Source organism: Numenius arquata, chromosome 21 (genome assembly GCF_964106895.1).
Source record: "Numenius arquata chromosome 21, bNumArq3.hap1.1, whole genome shotgun sequence".
NCBI lineage: Eukaryota > Metazoa > Chordata > Aves > Charadriiformes > Scolopacidae > Numenius > Numenius arquata.
Genome location: NC_133596.1, coordinates 6,136,770 through 6,150,163, shown reverse-complemented (window position 1 = coordinate 6,150,163; position 13,394 = coordinate 6,136,770). Strand labels below are relative to the sequence as shown.

The 13,394-nt window shown below is 66.8% G+C and overlaps 1 protein-coding gene across 1 annotated transcript in view; it reads right to left on the bottom strand.

The window, feature by feature from the left end:
* Nucleotides 1-791: 791 nt before the first annotated feature.
* ADGRB2 (adhesion G protein-coupled receptor B2) overlaps nucleotides 792-13,394 on the bottom strand; it is a 25,381-nt gene continuing 12,778 nt past the window's right edge. Inside the window, 27 exon segments of the mRNA XM_074162252.1 lie at nucleotides 792-983; nucleotides 1,155-1,208; nucleotides 1,863-1,967; nucleotides 2,277-2,312; nucleotides 2,772-3,430; nucleotides 3,600-3,639; nucleotides 3,804-3,899; nucleotides 4,000-4,171; nucleotides 5,043-5,141; nucleotides 5,737-5,822; nucleotides 5,949-6,015; nucleotides 6,137-6,206; nucleotides 6,489-6,639; nucleotides 6,904-7,006; nucleotides 7,287-7,390; nucleotides 7,951-8,077; nucleotides 9,211-9,254; nucleotides 9,522-9,624; nucleotides 9,696-9,771; nucleotides 10,402-10,548; nucleotides 10,623-10,731; nucleotides 10,842-10,910; nucleotides 11,004-11,198; nucleotides 11,632-11,738; nucleotides 11,876-11,977; nucleotides 12,058-12,222; nucleotides 13,030-13,194. Of these exon segments, the coding sequence (XP_074018353.1) occupies nucleotides 792-983; nucleotides 1,155-1,208; nucleotides 1,863-1,967; nucleotides 2,277-2,312; nucleotides 2,772-3,430; nucleotides 3,600-3,639; nucleotides 3,804-3,899; nucleotides 4,000-4,171; nucleotides 5,043-5,141; nucleotides 5,737-5,822; nucleotides 5,949-6,015; nucleotides 6,137-6,206; nucleotides 6,489-6,639; nucleotides 6,904-7,006; nucleotides 7,287-7,390; nucleotides 7,951-8,077; nucleotides 9,211-9,254; nucleotides 9,522-9,624; nucleotides 9,696-9,771; nucleotides 10,402-10,548; nucleotides 10,623-10,731; nucleotides 10,842-10,910; nucleotides 11,004-11,198; nucleotides 11,632-11,738; nucleotides 11,876-11,977; nucleotides 12,058-12,222; nucleotides 13,030-13,194 (3,443 nt within the window).

Genomic DNA, 13,394 nt, shown 5'->3' with positions numbered 1-13,394 from the left:
TCCGAAGTTACTAATTTGCTCATAGATTAATTACCATGTAATTTACCGCTCTTGGCTCCCATGATAAGATGCTCATTTGCAAGGCAGCGTGTGGGTGCGGGCTCAGCCCTGGCCAGCAGGATCCTGAGGGGGGACAGACTGAGCAGGGAAGGGGGTAAGGGGGGGAGAAGACAGGTTGGGGGTCCCCACTGGGTGACAGCCACCTCCTCTCCCCGGCCGGACCCCCCGACACGAAGCACGAGGCGGCGGCCGCGGCCCCACGGCACCACAGAGAGTGAACTTTTATTTCCAACAACAACAGCACCTGCCCCGTGGGGTGGGGACGGTGGGGAGGGCTGGGAGGGGGCGGCCATGGGACCCCGGGGTGGGGGTACGGGGGGGCGAGGGCAGCCCAGCCCCGGGGGGGGGCGGCCGCTCGCGTGCACACGGTGCACGGCGTGAAGAAACATCCTGGTAGAAAAAGAACAAAGGTCTGGTGGCCTCGATGGCCGGTCCTGCCCCGGGGGGTGCAGGCGTGATCGGTGGGTGAGCGTGGAGGTGGGGTGGTGGTGGTGGGGGGGGTGCGTGTGTCCCCTCCGCACCCCCATCCAGAGGGTGGCAGGGAGGAGAAACTGCACGAGGACGGGCGAGAGGCGGCTGTGACGGGGGTGGGGAGCACAGTCCCTTCGGCGGGGACCCCCCACCCTGGCCAGGCGGGGACCCCCCTCCACACCAGCCGCTGAGGAGGACGGAGCAAACCCAGCGCCATGGCTGGTCCCATCCTGGGGCGATGGCGGCGGTGGCCGCGGGGCTCACACCTCCGTCTGGAAGTCACCGTCGGCCGCATCCAGCCCGGCGCAGGGAACTTCCCAGTCGGAGCATCGCAGCTCCAGCCGGTCCCGCTGGGCGCTGGGCAGGGACCCCAGCGTCATCGCCTTGAACGTGCTCCACGGCTTTGGAGGCGCCGCCGGCGGCTGCTTTTGCTCCTCGGGGCCGGCTGTATCCTGCGGGGCAACAGGGAGCTGTGGCAAGTGGCCGGGGTGCTTGGCGATGCACGGCTCCGTCCTCCAGGACTCAGCCACCCACCCTCCACCCAGCTCTGGGAGGGGGTCTGGAGCCCTCCGCTCCCATCCAGGAGGGGATGGAGCAGTCCCCAGGGATGCTCAGGCACTTACGTTGGCCGTGCTCTTCTCCCCGCCGCCCGACGAGACGCTCCACCGCTTTTCTCGCTGCGGAAAGAACCAGAGTTCTCAGCACCAGCATCCTCCCGGGGGGTGCCCAGTCCTCCCCAGGGATGCCCCAGTCCATGCAGGAGGGGTGGAACTGGGGTGGGGGGGCAGCCCAGGTGTCCTGGATTCGGCTGGGATGAGTTAATTTTCTTTCTAGTAGCTGCTGAGCTTTGGATTTAATACGAGAATAATGCTGATATCAGTTGTTGCTAAGGGATGCTTACATTAGTCAAGGACTTTTTCAGCTTCCCAGAGAAGCTGAGAGGGAGCACAGACAGGACAAGGCGGCTAAAGGAATGTTCCGTACCATAGATGTCATGCTCAGTACATAAATGGGGGCTGCCTGGGGGGGCAGGAATCCGCCGTGGGTGCTCACGGTGGGCTGGGCAACCGATCATCGGGTTGTGAGAGCAGTTTGTGTTGCATCACTTTATTTTGTATAATTTTTTACCTTTTTTTTTTCCCCCCTCTTCCATTACTGTTCTATTAAACTGTCTTTATCTCAACCCACAGGATTTTTTTTCCCCTCCTTTTCTCCCTCATCTCCCTCCCCTACTTGGGGGGCAGGGAACCTAGTGAGCGGCTGCGTGGTCCCTGATGCTGGCTGGGGTGAAACCACGCCGCCGGGGCAGGATGGGACCCCCAGGACCTCACCTTGGAGGAGCCGGCAGCCGGGGCCCGGTACCGGTCCAGCGTGTGAAACTTCTGGTTGAGCTCGTGGTAGAGCTCGGAGTGACGTTTCCGTGTGTGCATCACCTTCTGCGGGGTAAGAGCAGGGCCCGTCAGCCTGCGGGACAGCCCCGTGCCCCTCGACACCCCAAATCCATCCCTGTCACCATCCCCCCCGCCCCGGTCACCCCCTGCCTTCCCGGGGCAGACGAGGGGCAGAGCTCGCTGCAACACTCCCCCCCTTGGTGTTTTAATCAAGAGCCAACGCTCGTTATTGCCTGGTGTAAAACTCCTCCGAGCTCGGCTGCTGGCAGCGAGCCAGAGGGGACCGGGGACAAGGCGTCTCGGTCCCCAGATGGCACCCGAGCGGTGACACCCGCTGCCATGGCGGGGGCTTACCTCGAAGTCCAAATCGGAGTATCGCAACCTCTTCCTCTGGCAGGGGACACGCAGGGACCGGAGCAGGGGGGAGGAGATGGAGAAGAAAAGGGAAAGGTCTTTGCAGGTCCGGGATGTGGGGGGAGCCAGGGTGGGGGGAGATGCTCAGGCCAGCCCCAAGCCATGCCACTTGGAGGGAACAGAGCTGGAGACACGGGGTTCCTGGCCAAGGCGGGGGGGACATGCAGCTCATGTCCGGGACATGGCGGGGAACAGGGCAAGGGGGGGATGCTCATGCCAACCCCAAGCCGTGCCACTTGGAGGGGACAGAGCTGGAGACACGGGGCTCCTGGCCGAGCAAAGGGTGGGATGCTGGGCAGCGAGCCACGGGGGCAACTTACGCAACCCCGACCGTGCACACACACTCTTGCACGCTCGCCCGACCACCTTCCCACACGTCTCCCTCCCCACGCATGTGTCCACGGGCACACTCGCACCCCAGCCCCCCCTGCTCACCTCCAGGGACCCCACTTTCATGGCGGAGCCGGGGACGGTGCGGGGCATGGTGCGGCTGCGCTCCGACAGCTCCGAGGCCAGGATCTGCCGGACGGTGGGATGCTGCTTGAACTGGAGGCCGTAGGGGGCCTTCACCGTCCCGTAGGGCTGGTTCAAGTTCACATTGACGTGGTCCATGGCGACGAAGCCAGGGTAGGCATCCCCCTCGGCCGCAGGGCGCCCCGTCCCACCGGGGACCCCCTCCTCGGTGGCGGGACTGAAGGTGGCCTCATCCCGCGGGAAGGGCTTGAGGCTGGTGGTCCGGCGGGGCAGCACCATGTAGTCGCTCTCCCGTGGGGGCTCGGGGGCCCGTAGCCAGCCGTACTCCAGGGGCCGCAGGCTGCTCTCCGTGCACAGGTAGACGGGACCCGGCGCCTCCAGGCTGAGCTGCTGGGCTGGCGGGTCCCCCAATTCGCTCAAGCCAGCCACCACGTTGGGCGTCATCTTGGGGACCTGGACCAGGATGCTGGCAGGAGGGATGTTCCCCGGCAGGCTGGAGAAGCCCAGGCCCCCCTCCGGTGTGGTGTTGAGCTTGGGGTCTTCGTCCCCGTCCAGGGAGATGCGGGACAAAGTGCCCGTGATGGTGGCGGGGTTGCAGGTGTTCACCTCCTTGAACAGCACTGCGGGCAGGGAGGGGGGTCAGAGCCGGCCCCGGGGGTCCCACGGGAGGGCAGGGAGGCTGGACTGACCCCCTGCACGGTGGCATCGCGCCCACCCTGGCACACGCTGCCTGTCCCTCCCGAGCGTGGCACGGTGACATCCCCGACCCCAGCGCAGGGGAGACCTCACCTGTCTGACACGCCAGGTCAACGTCCTTTTCAAAATCTGTCTATAAAAATACAGAGAGAGGGGAAAGAGAGAGAGAGAGAGAGAGGAGAGAAAGAGAGAGGGGAGAGACGGGGAAATGAATGCATCTTGGCCGGCACGGGGAGCAGCGGGGCTGGGGAGGGGGACCCTGCCCGACCCCACCGGTGCCGGCGCTGCCGCACTCACCAGGATCTGCACCTGCCCGTTCTTGCAGGAGTCGGGCGAGTTTTCATTCTCCTCGCTCCTGCACCCCCCCATCTGACACTTCACCACGTCCTGGACCTGCGGGGACAAGAGCCGGTCACGGCCCCGTGGCCAGGGTGTCACATCCCCCCCCCAACCCCCAACCCTTTTCCCCAGCACCCCTGCGGGGTCACCCCACCTCTCGGCGCAGGAACCCGTGTACGGTGATGATGACGAAGCCCTGGACGGAGTTGAAGACGGCGAAGAGGACCTGGAAGAGGATGGAGCGCCGGTCGGTCATGGCGAGCACGGCCGACATCCAGGTCAGCGCCAGCAGGGGCAGGACCACGCAGGAGCTCCACAGCGATGCCCTGGGGCAGGGAGAGAGGGGCCGAGGTGAGCCCACCGTGCCGGGGTTGCCCCAAAACAGCACCCCCAGCATCGCCCACAGCCCCCCCACCAGGTCCTCCCAATGTCCCCTCTTCCTCGGTGTCCCCAAGCCGGCGCTGGCTGGGTGCTTGGGGCACCTCCTGCCGTAGGGCATGGGGGCCCATGAGCTCTTTGTCCCCCCAGAAGCCCTGGGGCAACCCCAGGCTGAGCCATCGGTGCCACCAAGCTGGCACAGCCATGTGTGTCCCCGTCCCAACGCAGGCAGTGAGGGTGCTGGGGGGACACGGGGTCACCGTCACCCTCCCACAGCCACAAAAAGAGCGGAAACGGGAATTTTGGTTCTTTTCAGTGGTGAATTTTGGGGCTGCTTCTATTGCAACTAAACCCCTGGGAGCAGGGACCTTGGACCAGGGTGGCAGTGGTGACAGCCCAGCCCTCAGGAGACGTCCCAGCCAGCACCCAGGGGGGGTTCACGTGCCGGGAAGAGGGTCCCGGGGATGCCCCCGAGGCCAGGACTGGCTGGTGCCCCATGGCGTGGTGCCCCTCATGCCCTCCCCGCTCCCAAACCGCCCCGGGGAAGAGGAGCTGAGCCCCCCACACACCCCGACCCCGGAGATGACGTGACCTGCGGGAAGCCATGCCATGCAGACGTGATGGCCGAGGTGGGACACGCACACCCTGCGCCCGGGGCCGCCCCGAGCACACAGCCTTCACCCTGCCCATGGGACCCCCAACCCAGACCCCGTCCCCCTCCCTCCCCGGGTCGATGGCCCCCAACCCTGCTCCCCGGGGTCCACGGCTGTGCTCGGGGCGGGGGGTGGGGGGCGAAGCGGGCGCGTGGCGGGCACTAACATGGCGCTGCTGGCGGTGGCGGAGGTCATGGCCGCGCTGGACACCACGCCGCACTTGGTGCATTTCAGCAGCAGGCTGCCGCAGGGGGGGGGCTTGGAGCTACGCGGCCCCCCCAACCCCCCCGGCGCCCCGCGGCCAGGACCGGGCCACGCGGGGATGCGGGCGGAGGGAGCAAGGTGGTGGGAAAGCAGGATGGAGGGGAATGGTGGTGGGGGGGGAAGGATGGACAGATGGACAAATGGATGGATGGATGGATGGATGGATGGATGGATGGATGGACACAGGCAAAAAGCAAATGGGAGAAGGAAAAGAGAAAGAGAGAGAGAGAGCTGGGTTAGTCGAGGGCGGCGGCAGTTGTTAATGAGGAGGGGGGGTGGCCAAGCGGCAGCGGGACGGGGAGGGCAGGGCTCAGCCCCCTTCCGCTGGTGGCAGGGAAGGGGGGTCCGCAGCGTGCGGCTCCCCCTTCCCCAGGGAAAGGTGTGGGGGTGACTGTCCCCCCAGCTACTGCCCCTCCAGCAGCCCTCAAAGAGGGACTGCGGTTGCCCCAGGCTTGGCCCCCGCTGCCCACTCATGTGGTGAAGTCTGCCCCGTCCTCAGCCCGCTGCAGGGGGAGACCCCATGCCATGCCCCGCGGCAGGGCAGGGTGCTCCATGCCAGTCCCAGGGACAGTCCCCGCGGGGCGCAGGGCACTTACCCAGCTCTCTGCTTTTTGGACTTATCTGAAATGCCATCGCGGGACATGAGCTTGTTGAACACGATGATGCCAACCAGCATGTTCACCTTGGGCGAGAGCGGCACCAGGGTGAGGGCCGGGCACCGAGCCACCCTCCCCCCAGCCGGGGCCGGCAGGAGGTGCCACACACCGGGGTGGCTTTTGGGGGTCCCGGGCTTCAGGGGTCAGCTCACCAGCACGATGACAGCAGCGGGTCCCACAAAGGCGTAGAGCAAACCGCCCTCCAGCGAGAGCCAGCAGCTGCAGGGGACCGTGGCATGTCAGGGGCTGACGGAGAGGGGACGTCCCCCTGTCCCCATCCCCTGCTCCCAGCGCTGCTGCCAGCCCGGAGCGGTCCCCGCGTCCCCCCGTCCCCACGTACTAGCTCGCCGTCCCGTAGCCTTTGGTCCGCGTGAAGCCGACGGAGACTGCGACCACCAGGGCTGGCAATCCTGGAGAGGGGAGACAAGGCTGGAGCTGCAGGGGGGTGGCATCACTGTCCCCCCCCCCCCAGCACCACCCCTGTGCCAGCCCCCATGGATGGGGATGGGGTCCCTCTGGCAGCTCCCCATGGTCTGGCTGGTCAGAGGGTGCCACATTGAAGTGACCGAGACACCAGGGTCTGCTTTCCTCCATTGTGCCTCAGTTTCCCCTTCTGGAGAGTAGTGTGGGGGGGTGTGTGCATGGTGCCTCCCCTCCATCCCATCCCGGGACCAGCCCTGCTGGGCTCTTACCCCATCCCAAGCAGAGGAAGCGCTTCCTGACCAGGCGTGTCCGGATCCGGCCGATCACCGCCAGGTAGGACTGCCAGGCCTCCGTCAGCACCCAGCAGAAGGAGGAGAGGAAGAAGAAGTGGAGGAAGGCAGCCGTCATGGTGCACACACCCTGTGGGGACATGGGCACGTCACAGGGTGGCAGGGTGGCACCACCGTGGCCACGCGGCGGTTAAACTCCCACGCCCTGGCAAGTTTCGTGTCAAAACCGCTGGCGTAAAGGATTTAATCCCGAGATCCCGTTAATCCAAACCCAATCTGCTGCTGGGAGCCAGCAGGGATGAGGCGACCGGCTGGGAAGAGAGGGCTCGGACCCCACCGCAGCCCCCTCGCCCGCCCGGGGACCCCGCGATGGGGACACGGCGGTGGCACCCACCTTGCTGAGCATCTGGGACTGGCCCACGAGGATGAGGATGTTGGAGGCCAGGATGGAGACGCAGAAGTTGAGCAGGATGATGGAGCGCTCCGACTTGATGAACCTGCGGGCAGGAGCAGCGTGGGGCCGGGGTGCCAGCCTGTCCCATGTCCCCTGTCCCATGTCCCCCACACGCTGCCGGTGGGTGGGCGCTCTCCTGGGCCAGGGACAGCCCGGGCACCTCTCCCACCGCCTGCCACCGGGGTTATTCTCTTCCCACCACGTTGCATTTAATCACATTGATGCTGAGCCTTTGCTCACACCGTGCCCCCCATTTGCCACCCCCTCCCCACATGGTGTCACGCCCCAGGTGCCCCCCAGGTCCCTAGCTGTCACCGGGTCACCTCCAGAAGGCAGCGTAGATCACCAGCAGCGTCAGCAGGGCCATGCAGGAGACGGCGCAGCCGATCATCAGCGGCACCGAGGGGGTGCCCGAGGGGTCCATGGCCTGGTGGGGAACCAAGGGGGGAGTGGCTGAGCCCAGCCCCCCCATGGCTGCTCCCTGCCAGCCCCCTGCCCCATGCTGGGCCCCTCCACCCCCCCCATTTGGGGACCCCCGGGCGCCAGAGGGGGTCGGTGGTGGCGGTGCCACAGCCAAGGCGCCTTCCCGGGGACCCATGCCCATCTCCATGCCGACGGGGGACGCGGGCGGAATAGCAATGGGGTGGGGGGGATGCCTGGGGCCGGGGCTGCCCCCTCCCCTCCTTGCACACAGCAATGTCCCATATCGAGCTCTACGGACCACGGCAGCCCCCTGCCTGCCCGAGCCCACCCTTGGGGTGCCAGGGGGTGCAGAAGCCCTTCCCTTGGGTGGTGGGAGACACCCCCCTCGCCCCCCTCAAGTGCCCACCCCACCCTGTGGAGGTGCCTGCAGGGATTACAGCCTTTGCCCATCCCCACCCTCCCCCGGGACCCCCACCTCGGCCAGGCTCCGCAGCCCAGGAATCACCCCCCATCCATGGCCCGTGTCCCCAGCAGGCTGGTCCCTGTCCCCATCCTGTCCCCTACCAGGTCTCTGGGCAGCTGGGCGAGGACGGCGAAGGTGGCGAGCTGGCGGCACTGGCATTTGGTGTGCGCGGGGAGGGTCTCCAGGGTTTGGCAGCTCTCCGTGTCCCAGTTTCCCAAGCCAGCATCCCTGATTAATGGGACGAGAGAGAGCGAGGGAGAGCAATTTGAAATGATCAAACACACACACGCAGCCCCTCGCGCCTCTCCCGAGTTAACCCTTTGCTGGCCCCTGCCTGGGGGGAGGCAGATGGGGGGGCGGGGGGCAGACACTGCCAGGGGACAGGTTAATCCTCCCAAGCCTGTCGCGGGGGGTGACGCCATCTCTGCCCTGCTTGCCCCCGCCTGCCCCGGTGCTGATCCCCCTGGGGAGCAGCGCAACATGAAGGCTTGATTTTTAATCATCCCACCCAGGCTTGGGGCAGGGGGGGGGAGAGGGCAAACTGCAGAAGGAGGGGGCCAGGCCTGGGAGGAGAAGTGGGGGAGATGGAGGGGGGACAGGGCAGCACCGGGGCAGGCACAAGCAGTCCCATGGGCCCCCCTCAGCACCCATGTCCCCCCCAGCACGAGCCATGGCTCACGCAGCAGAGACATGCTACCCCCAAAGCCAGACCTGCCCAGGAGCGGGCGATGCTCCCCTCCTGCCATGGGGACCCCTCCTGCCACGGGGGGCACCCCGGAGGGAGCTGGGAGGGGGTGCCCTGCACGGGGAGAGCAGCCACCGCTCCCAGCAAGGCGAGGAAACCGGGAACTGGGTCTGTGGGACAACTGGGGACACAGCTCCCCTGGGGCCAGGCTGAGACCTGCCACGCTCATCACAACAGCACGCCTCCCCATCAACATGGGAGCCGAACTGGAACCAGTGACCCCGAGGAGTAGAGCACCCATGGGCACCTGGATGGGGGGGGGGGTGCCCAGCACTGCCCCCCCCCACTCCCGGCCCCGCAGTACCCCCCACTCCCCCCGCCGTGCCCTACTTTCCCTGGCTCCTGCCAGAGCGCCAGGCTCCGCGCTAACAAATTGCATCTGGCAGGCTGGCGGCATCCGTCCCCGGCGTCACGCGGAGGCAGATCGATCCCGTGGCAGCACAATTCACCCGCAGTCAGAGGGGCTCAGCCGCCAGCAGGGACTGGCCCCACTCCCCAGCCCACCCCCCACCTCCCCGGGGACCAACGGGGCCACCCCCATCACTCAGCATTGCCCGCCAGCAAGGGCATGGCTGGGGTGTCCCTGTCCCCACTGTCCCCCTGGTGTCCCACTCACGTCCTCGAGTAGTCCCAGGTGACGCACTGCGGGTGGGACGTGCCCTGTGGACAGAGGGTTGGGTTAGTGCTTCACCCCCTGCCTTGCTCCCGGTCCCAGGAGGGTGATGGGCCCGTGGGGACCTCCCTGGGGACCTGCCCGGCTCCCCCAGCGCTGGCATCTCCCCACCGCGGGCCCAGAGCCAAGTGCTTGTGGCCACCAGTTGGGAGCTGCTAGCCCCCGCCCGGCTCTCAGCGCCTGGGGGCGAAGGGGCTGGCGGCACCCATATGGGACCGAGAGGTGACACGATGGCAGGGTGATGGGACACTCACGTTGATGATGTGAGAGAGCTCCACCAGGACGAGGGGCTCGGCAGGCTTGGTCGGCGGGCGCACTGTCACCATCAGCACCTTGGAGGTGACAGCCAGGGGGGTCCTGCAGGGAGGGGCAGCGGCTGTCAGTGGGATGGGGACACGGCGTGGGGGACAGCGGGCAGCCCCACTCACCTGGGGGGGGGCAGGATCAGCCCCAGCGTGCGGTAGAGCACGGCCCCGATGACGAAGTGGGACGACTCATCCATTTCTGCAGAGAGAGGGGAAGGGGGAGCAGTGCTGTGATCCCGTGCCCAGCCCGCGCGAGCACACACACACGTATGAGCCCACATGTCTGTCCCCAACACACGTGAAAGAACGTGTGTCCCCTCTCAACACAGGCACGGCACACATGGACACACGCAGGAGGCCGCCTGTACGCTCACACATCTGCACTCCCAGATGTGCACGCTCACACATGCGAAGCCCCGGGTGTGCAAGCTCAGACATGTTCACATGCACACGCATGCACACTCGTGTATATGTGTGCTCAGAGACGTGTATGAACGTGCGCTGCACATGTGCACGCTCCATGTGCACAACACCAAATGTGTACTTACACATATGCGTACTCACACACATGTACACACACGCATGCTCCCAGATGTGCATGCTCACACATGTGCATGGCCTCACATGTGCACGCTCACATGTGTGCACAGCCCCAGATGTGTGCTCCCATGTGCATGCTCACATGTGTGCGCAGCCCCGGACGTGCCCTCCCATGTGCACGCTCACACGTGTGTACACCCCTCCCACAGCCCCAGGCGCACACACGCACACACACACGTGCACACACGTGCCGAGCGTGCTCTCTCCCGCGTTCCCAGCCCTGCCTCACCGGCGGAGGCGAGGCTGAGCACCTCCCTGGGGATGAAGAGCTTGTCCTCGGAGCTGCGGGCCCAATCCTTCATGCCCCGGCGCCCCTTCATGGGAAAGTTGATGTCGCTGGAGACGGCGGAGACGGGTTCCCTCTGGATGCTGATCACTGGCGGGGCAGAGGGGGTGTCACCGGCCAGCTCCCTGCACCCACCGAGGCCCCGCGCCCGTCCCACCGCTCACCCAGGTTGTCGGTGACGATGAGGGAGCTCTGGAAGGCCTTCAGCGCGTCCCCCACCAGGTGGATGAAGTCCTCCACCACCTTCATCAGGTGCACGGAGCCGGGCGAGACCTGTGGGCGAGTGCGGACGAGGGACCAGCTCGGCAGCCGCTGGGATGTGTCCCCCACGGTGGGGGCATCCCGGCCACCCCATCCGCCCCTCCGTGCCCTGTGCCACTCACCTGCTGGGCATCCTCCCACTTGTCCCGGTTCTCCGCGTCCACCATGTAGCTCACCACCTGGAAGAAGCGCTGCGGGGACGGGGCTCAGCGGGGCTGGGGACCGGGGACCGACCGCCGCCACCTCCCCCGGGGGGGCATCCCTCGCCGACCCCCGCCCGCTACCTGCACGTCCTCGGAGGAGGGGGTGTAGGTGGCCCTCTTGAAGGTGTCGGTGACGTTGCGCAGGATCTCGACGGAGAAGAGCAGGTCCCCGCTGTAGTAGGTCTTGCGGGCCATGAGCTCCAGCAGGCTCCGCACCACCTGCGACATGCCCTCGCCCGCCAGCACCCGCTGTCCCTTGGCCAGGTGCTCCCGCAGCTTGTAGAGGGGGGGGGACACCGGTGTCACTGGTGCCACCAGCACCCCCTCCAGCAGTGCTCTGTGTCCCCATGTCCATCCCCATGCCCAGAGCCCGGGCAGTGGGGACACTGCAGAGCTAATAGAACTAATTAGGGCAGCAGCAGGATATAGGGGCCTGGGGGGTTCCCTCCCACCCCAAAACTCATTTCCCAAGGACACGGGAGCACAGCTTGGACTGGGTCCAGTTCCAGGATGGGGTCCCCTTTCCCAGCCCTTCCCGGGGAGGGGGAGGGCCCTGCCTCAGTTTCCCCATGCAGTAGCCAGACAGTGAGTCAAGGCAGCCGCTGTGTTTCCCTGCCCTGGAGGGGACGGCAGGGGCCGGGGACAGAGCAGACCCCCAGCAATGGGGAGGGGAAGGCGAGGGGGGAACCGCGCCAGAGCGGGCACCTACTGAGAGATGCAAGTATCGGTACTCGTGGGAGATGCAGCGGGCGAAACTGGGGACCCCCCAGTAGGCGACGCCGTGGGGGCTCAGCAGGCACCGGCGGCTGGCGGACCCTGCGTGGGAGAATGGGGTTAGATGGCGTGGGAACTGCCCCCACGGCACGCTGGGGACCCCGATGCCACCCCCTGCCCTGCTCCAGGGCGTGGGGGGCGGAGGGGAGGTTTGGGGGTGCTCACCCCCTGCCCCTCACCTGTGGCGTTGGGGGGACATTTGTTGTAGATGATCTCCCCGGCAGCCGTTTTCTTCCAGGTCATCAGCATGACGTACTCGTCCTTGCACATCTCGTGGTAGGCTGGGGGGGGGAAAGGGGGAGGTCAGGAGCTGCTCGGACCCAGGGTGATGGGCACTGGGGGTGTTGGGGGGGTTCCGTACCTGGGCATTTCTTCTCGTTGCAGGTCTTCACCTCCTCGCCGGTGCCCTCACAAGGGTAGCCCTGCACGCCCGTGCCCTCGCACATGCGGAAGCGCCGCTGCCAGCCGGTGTCGCAGGTCTTGGAGCAGAGGCTCCAGTGGTTCCATGGACCCCACTTGCTGTCGGCTGTGGGGATGGGGGACACCGTGGGACACCCACCTCGGCATGGCGAGCGGCACCCGGCACGCAGGGGGATGGGAACGGGCTGACGGGCCCCAGCGGCGGCCGCCTGCCCCCCCACGCCGTGAGTCGAAAGCCCCGCAGCGTATGAAATCCACAGATCGATGATTTAAATCTCTTTCCGATGAGAGCAGCGTCGCTGTGCAGCCGCCCGGTCGCTCCCCCGCCGGCAGCCCACGGGCACCCTCGGCGCGTGGCAGAGCCGGTCCCTCCCTTTGGTGGCCACGGTGGCCACAGCGCAGCACCCGCCTCCCTCTGCGCCCGTGACCGACGCCGGGGGGGCGTCGAAGGACAAGACAAGGATGGGGACGAAGGACAGGATGAGGACGGGGTCCATCCTTTGGCCTGACTACCCCCCTGCCCAGTGTCCCCCCTTCCCCATCCCCACGAGCTGCCCCATGTCCACGCACAGACAAAGCACGCAGCCACCGGGCACCGACGGGTCCCCCCAGCGTGACACAGGGGTGAGGACACGGGATGAATCCCCTGCTCCTGGATGTGGCTGGAGCAACCGGCACGAGGGGTGTGGGGGGGGGCGACTGCTGACCCCCGGCATCACCCTTCGGCTCCTGCTCCCCACAATACCCGCATCCGCAGTGGAGGGGGCTGCCGGCATCCTCGTGTCACCGGCGGTGACACCGCAGCGGCTGTGTGGCGGATGCACGGCTGGGCTGTGCACCGATGTACCGTGCCAGCAGCACAAATAGGTGTCCCCCCTCCCCACCGTCCCCCCTCAAGCGCGCGGGGCCTTACTGGGACAGGTGGGGTTGGAGCACTCCCGGGCGTCAGCGTGGGCCCCCCGGCACTCGGCCCAGCCGTGGGCTGCGACGCTGCACTTGCGCGTCCGCTGCTGCGTGCCGTTGGCGCAGGTGACGGAGCAGCGGCTCCAGGCGCCCCACTCCAGCCACTGCCCTTCCACTGCGGGGGGGACAAGCGAGAGCGGCGTCAGCCCCCACCGGCCGGCGGCCCCTCGGCCGCCCAGCCCCAGCTCCCTGCCACCCACGCCGGGCTCTGCGTGCAACGGGTCCGACCTACGGATGGGACGGCTCTTCCCGTGCCGACCTCAACAGCCAGCACCGAATCCTGCCCCGGATGGGGGGGGGACTGTCACCAGGACT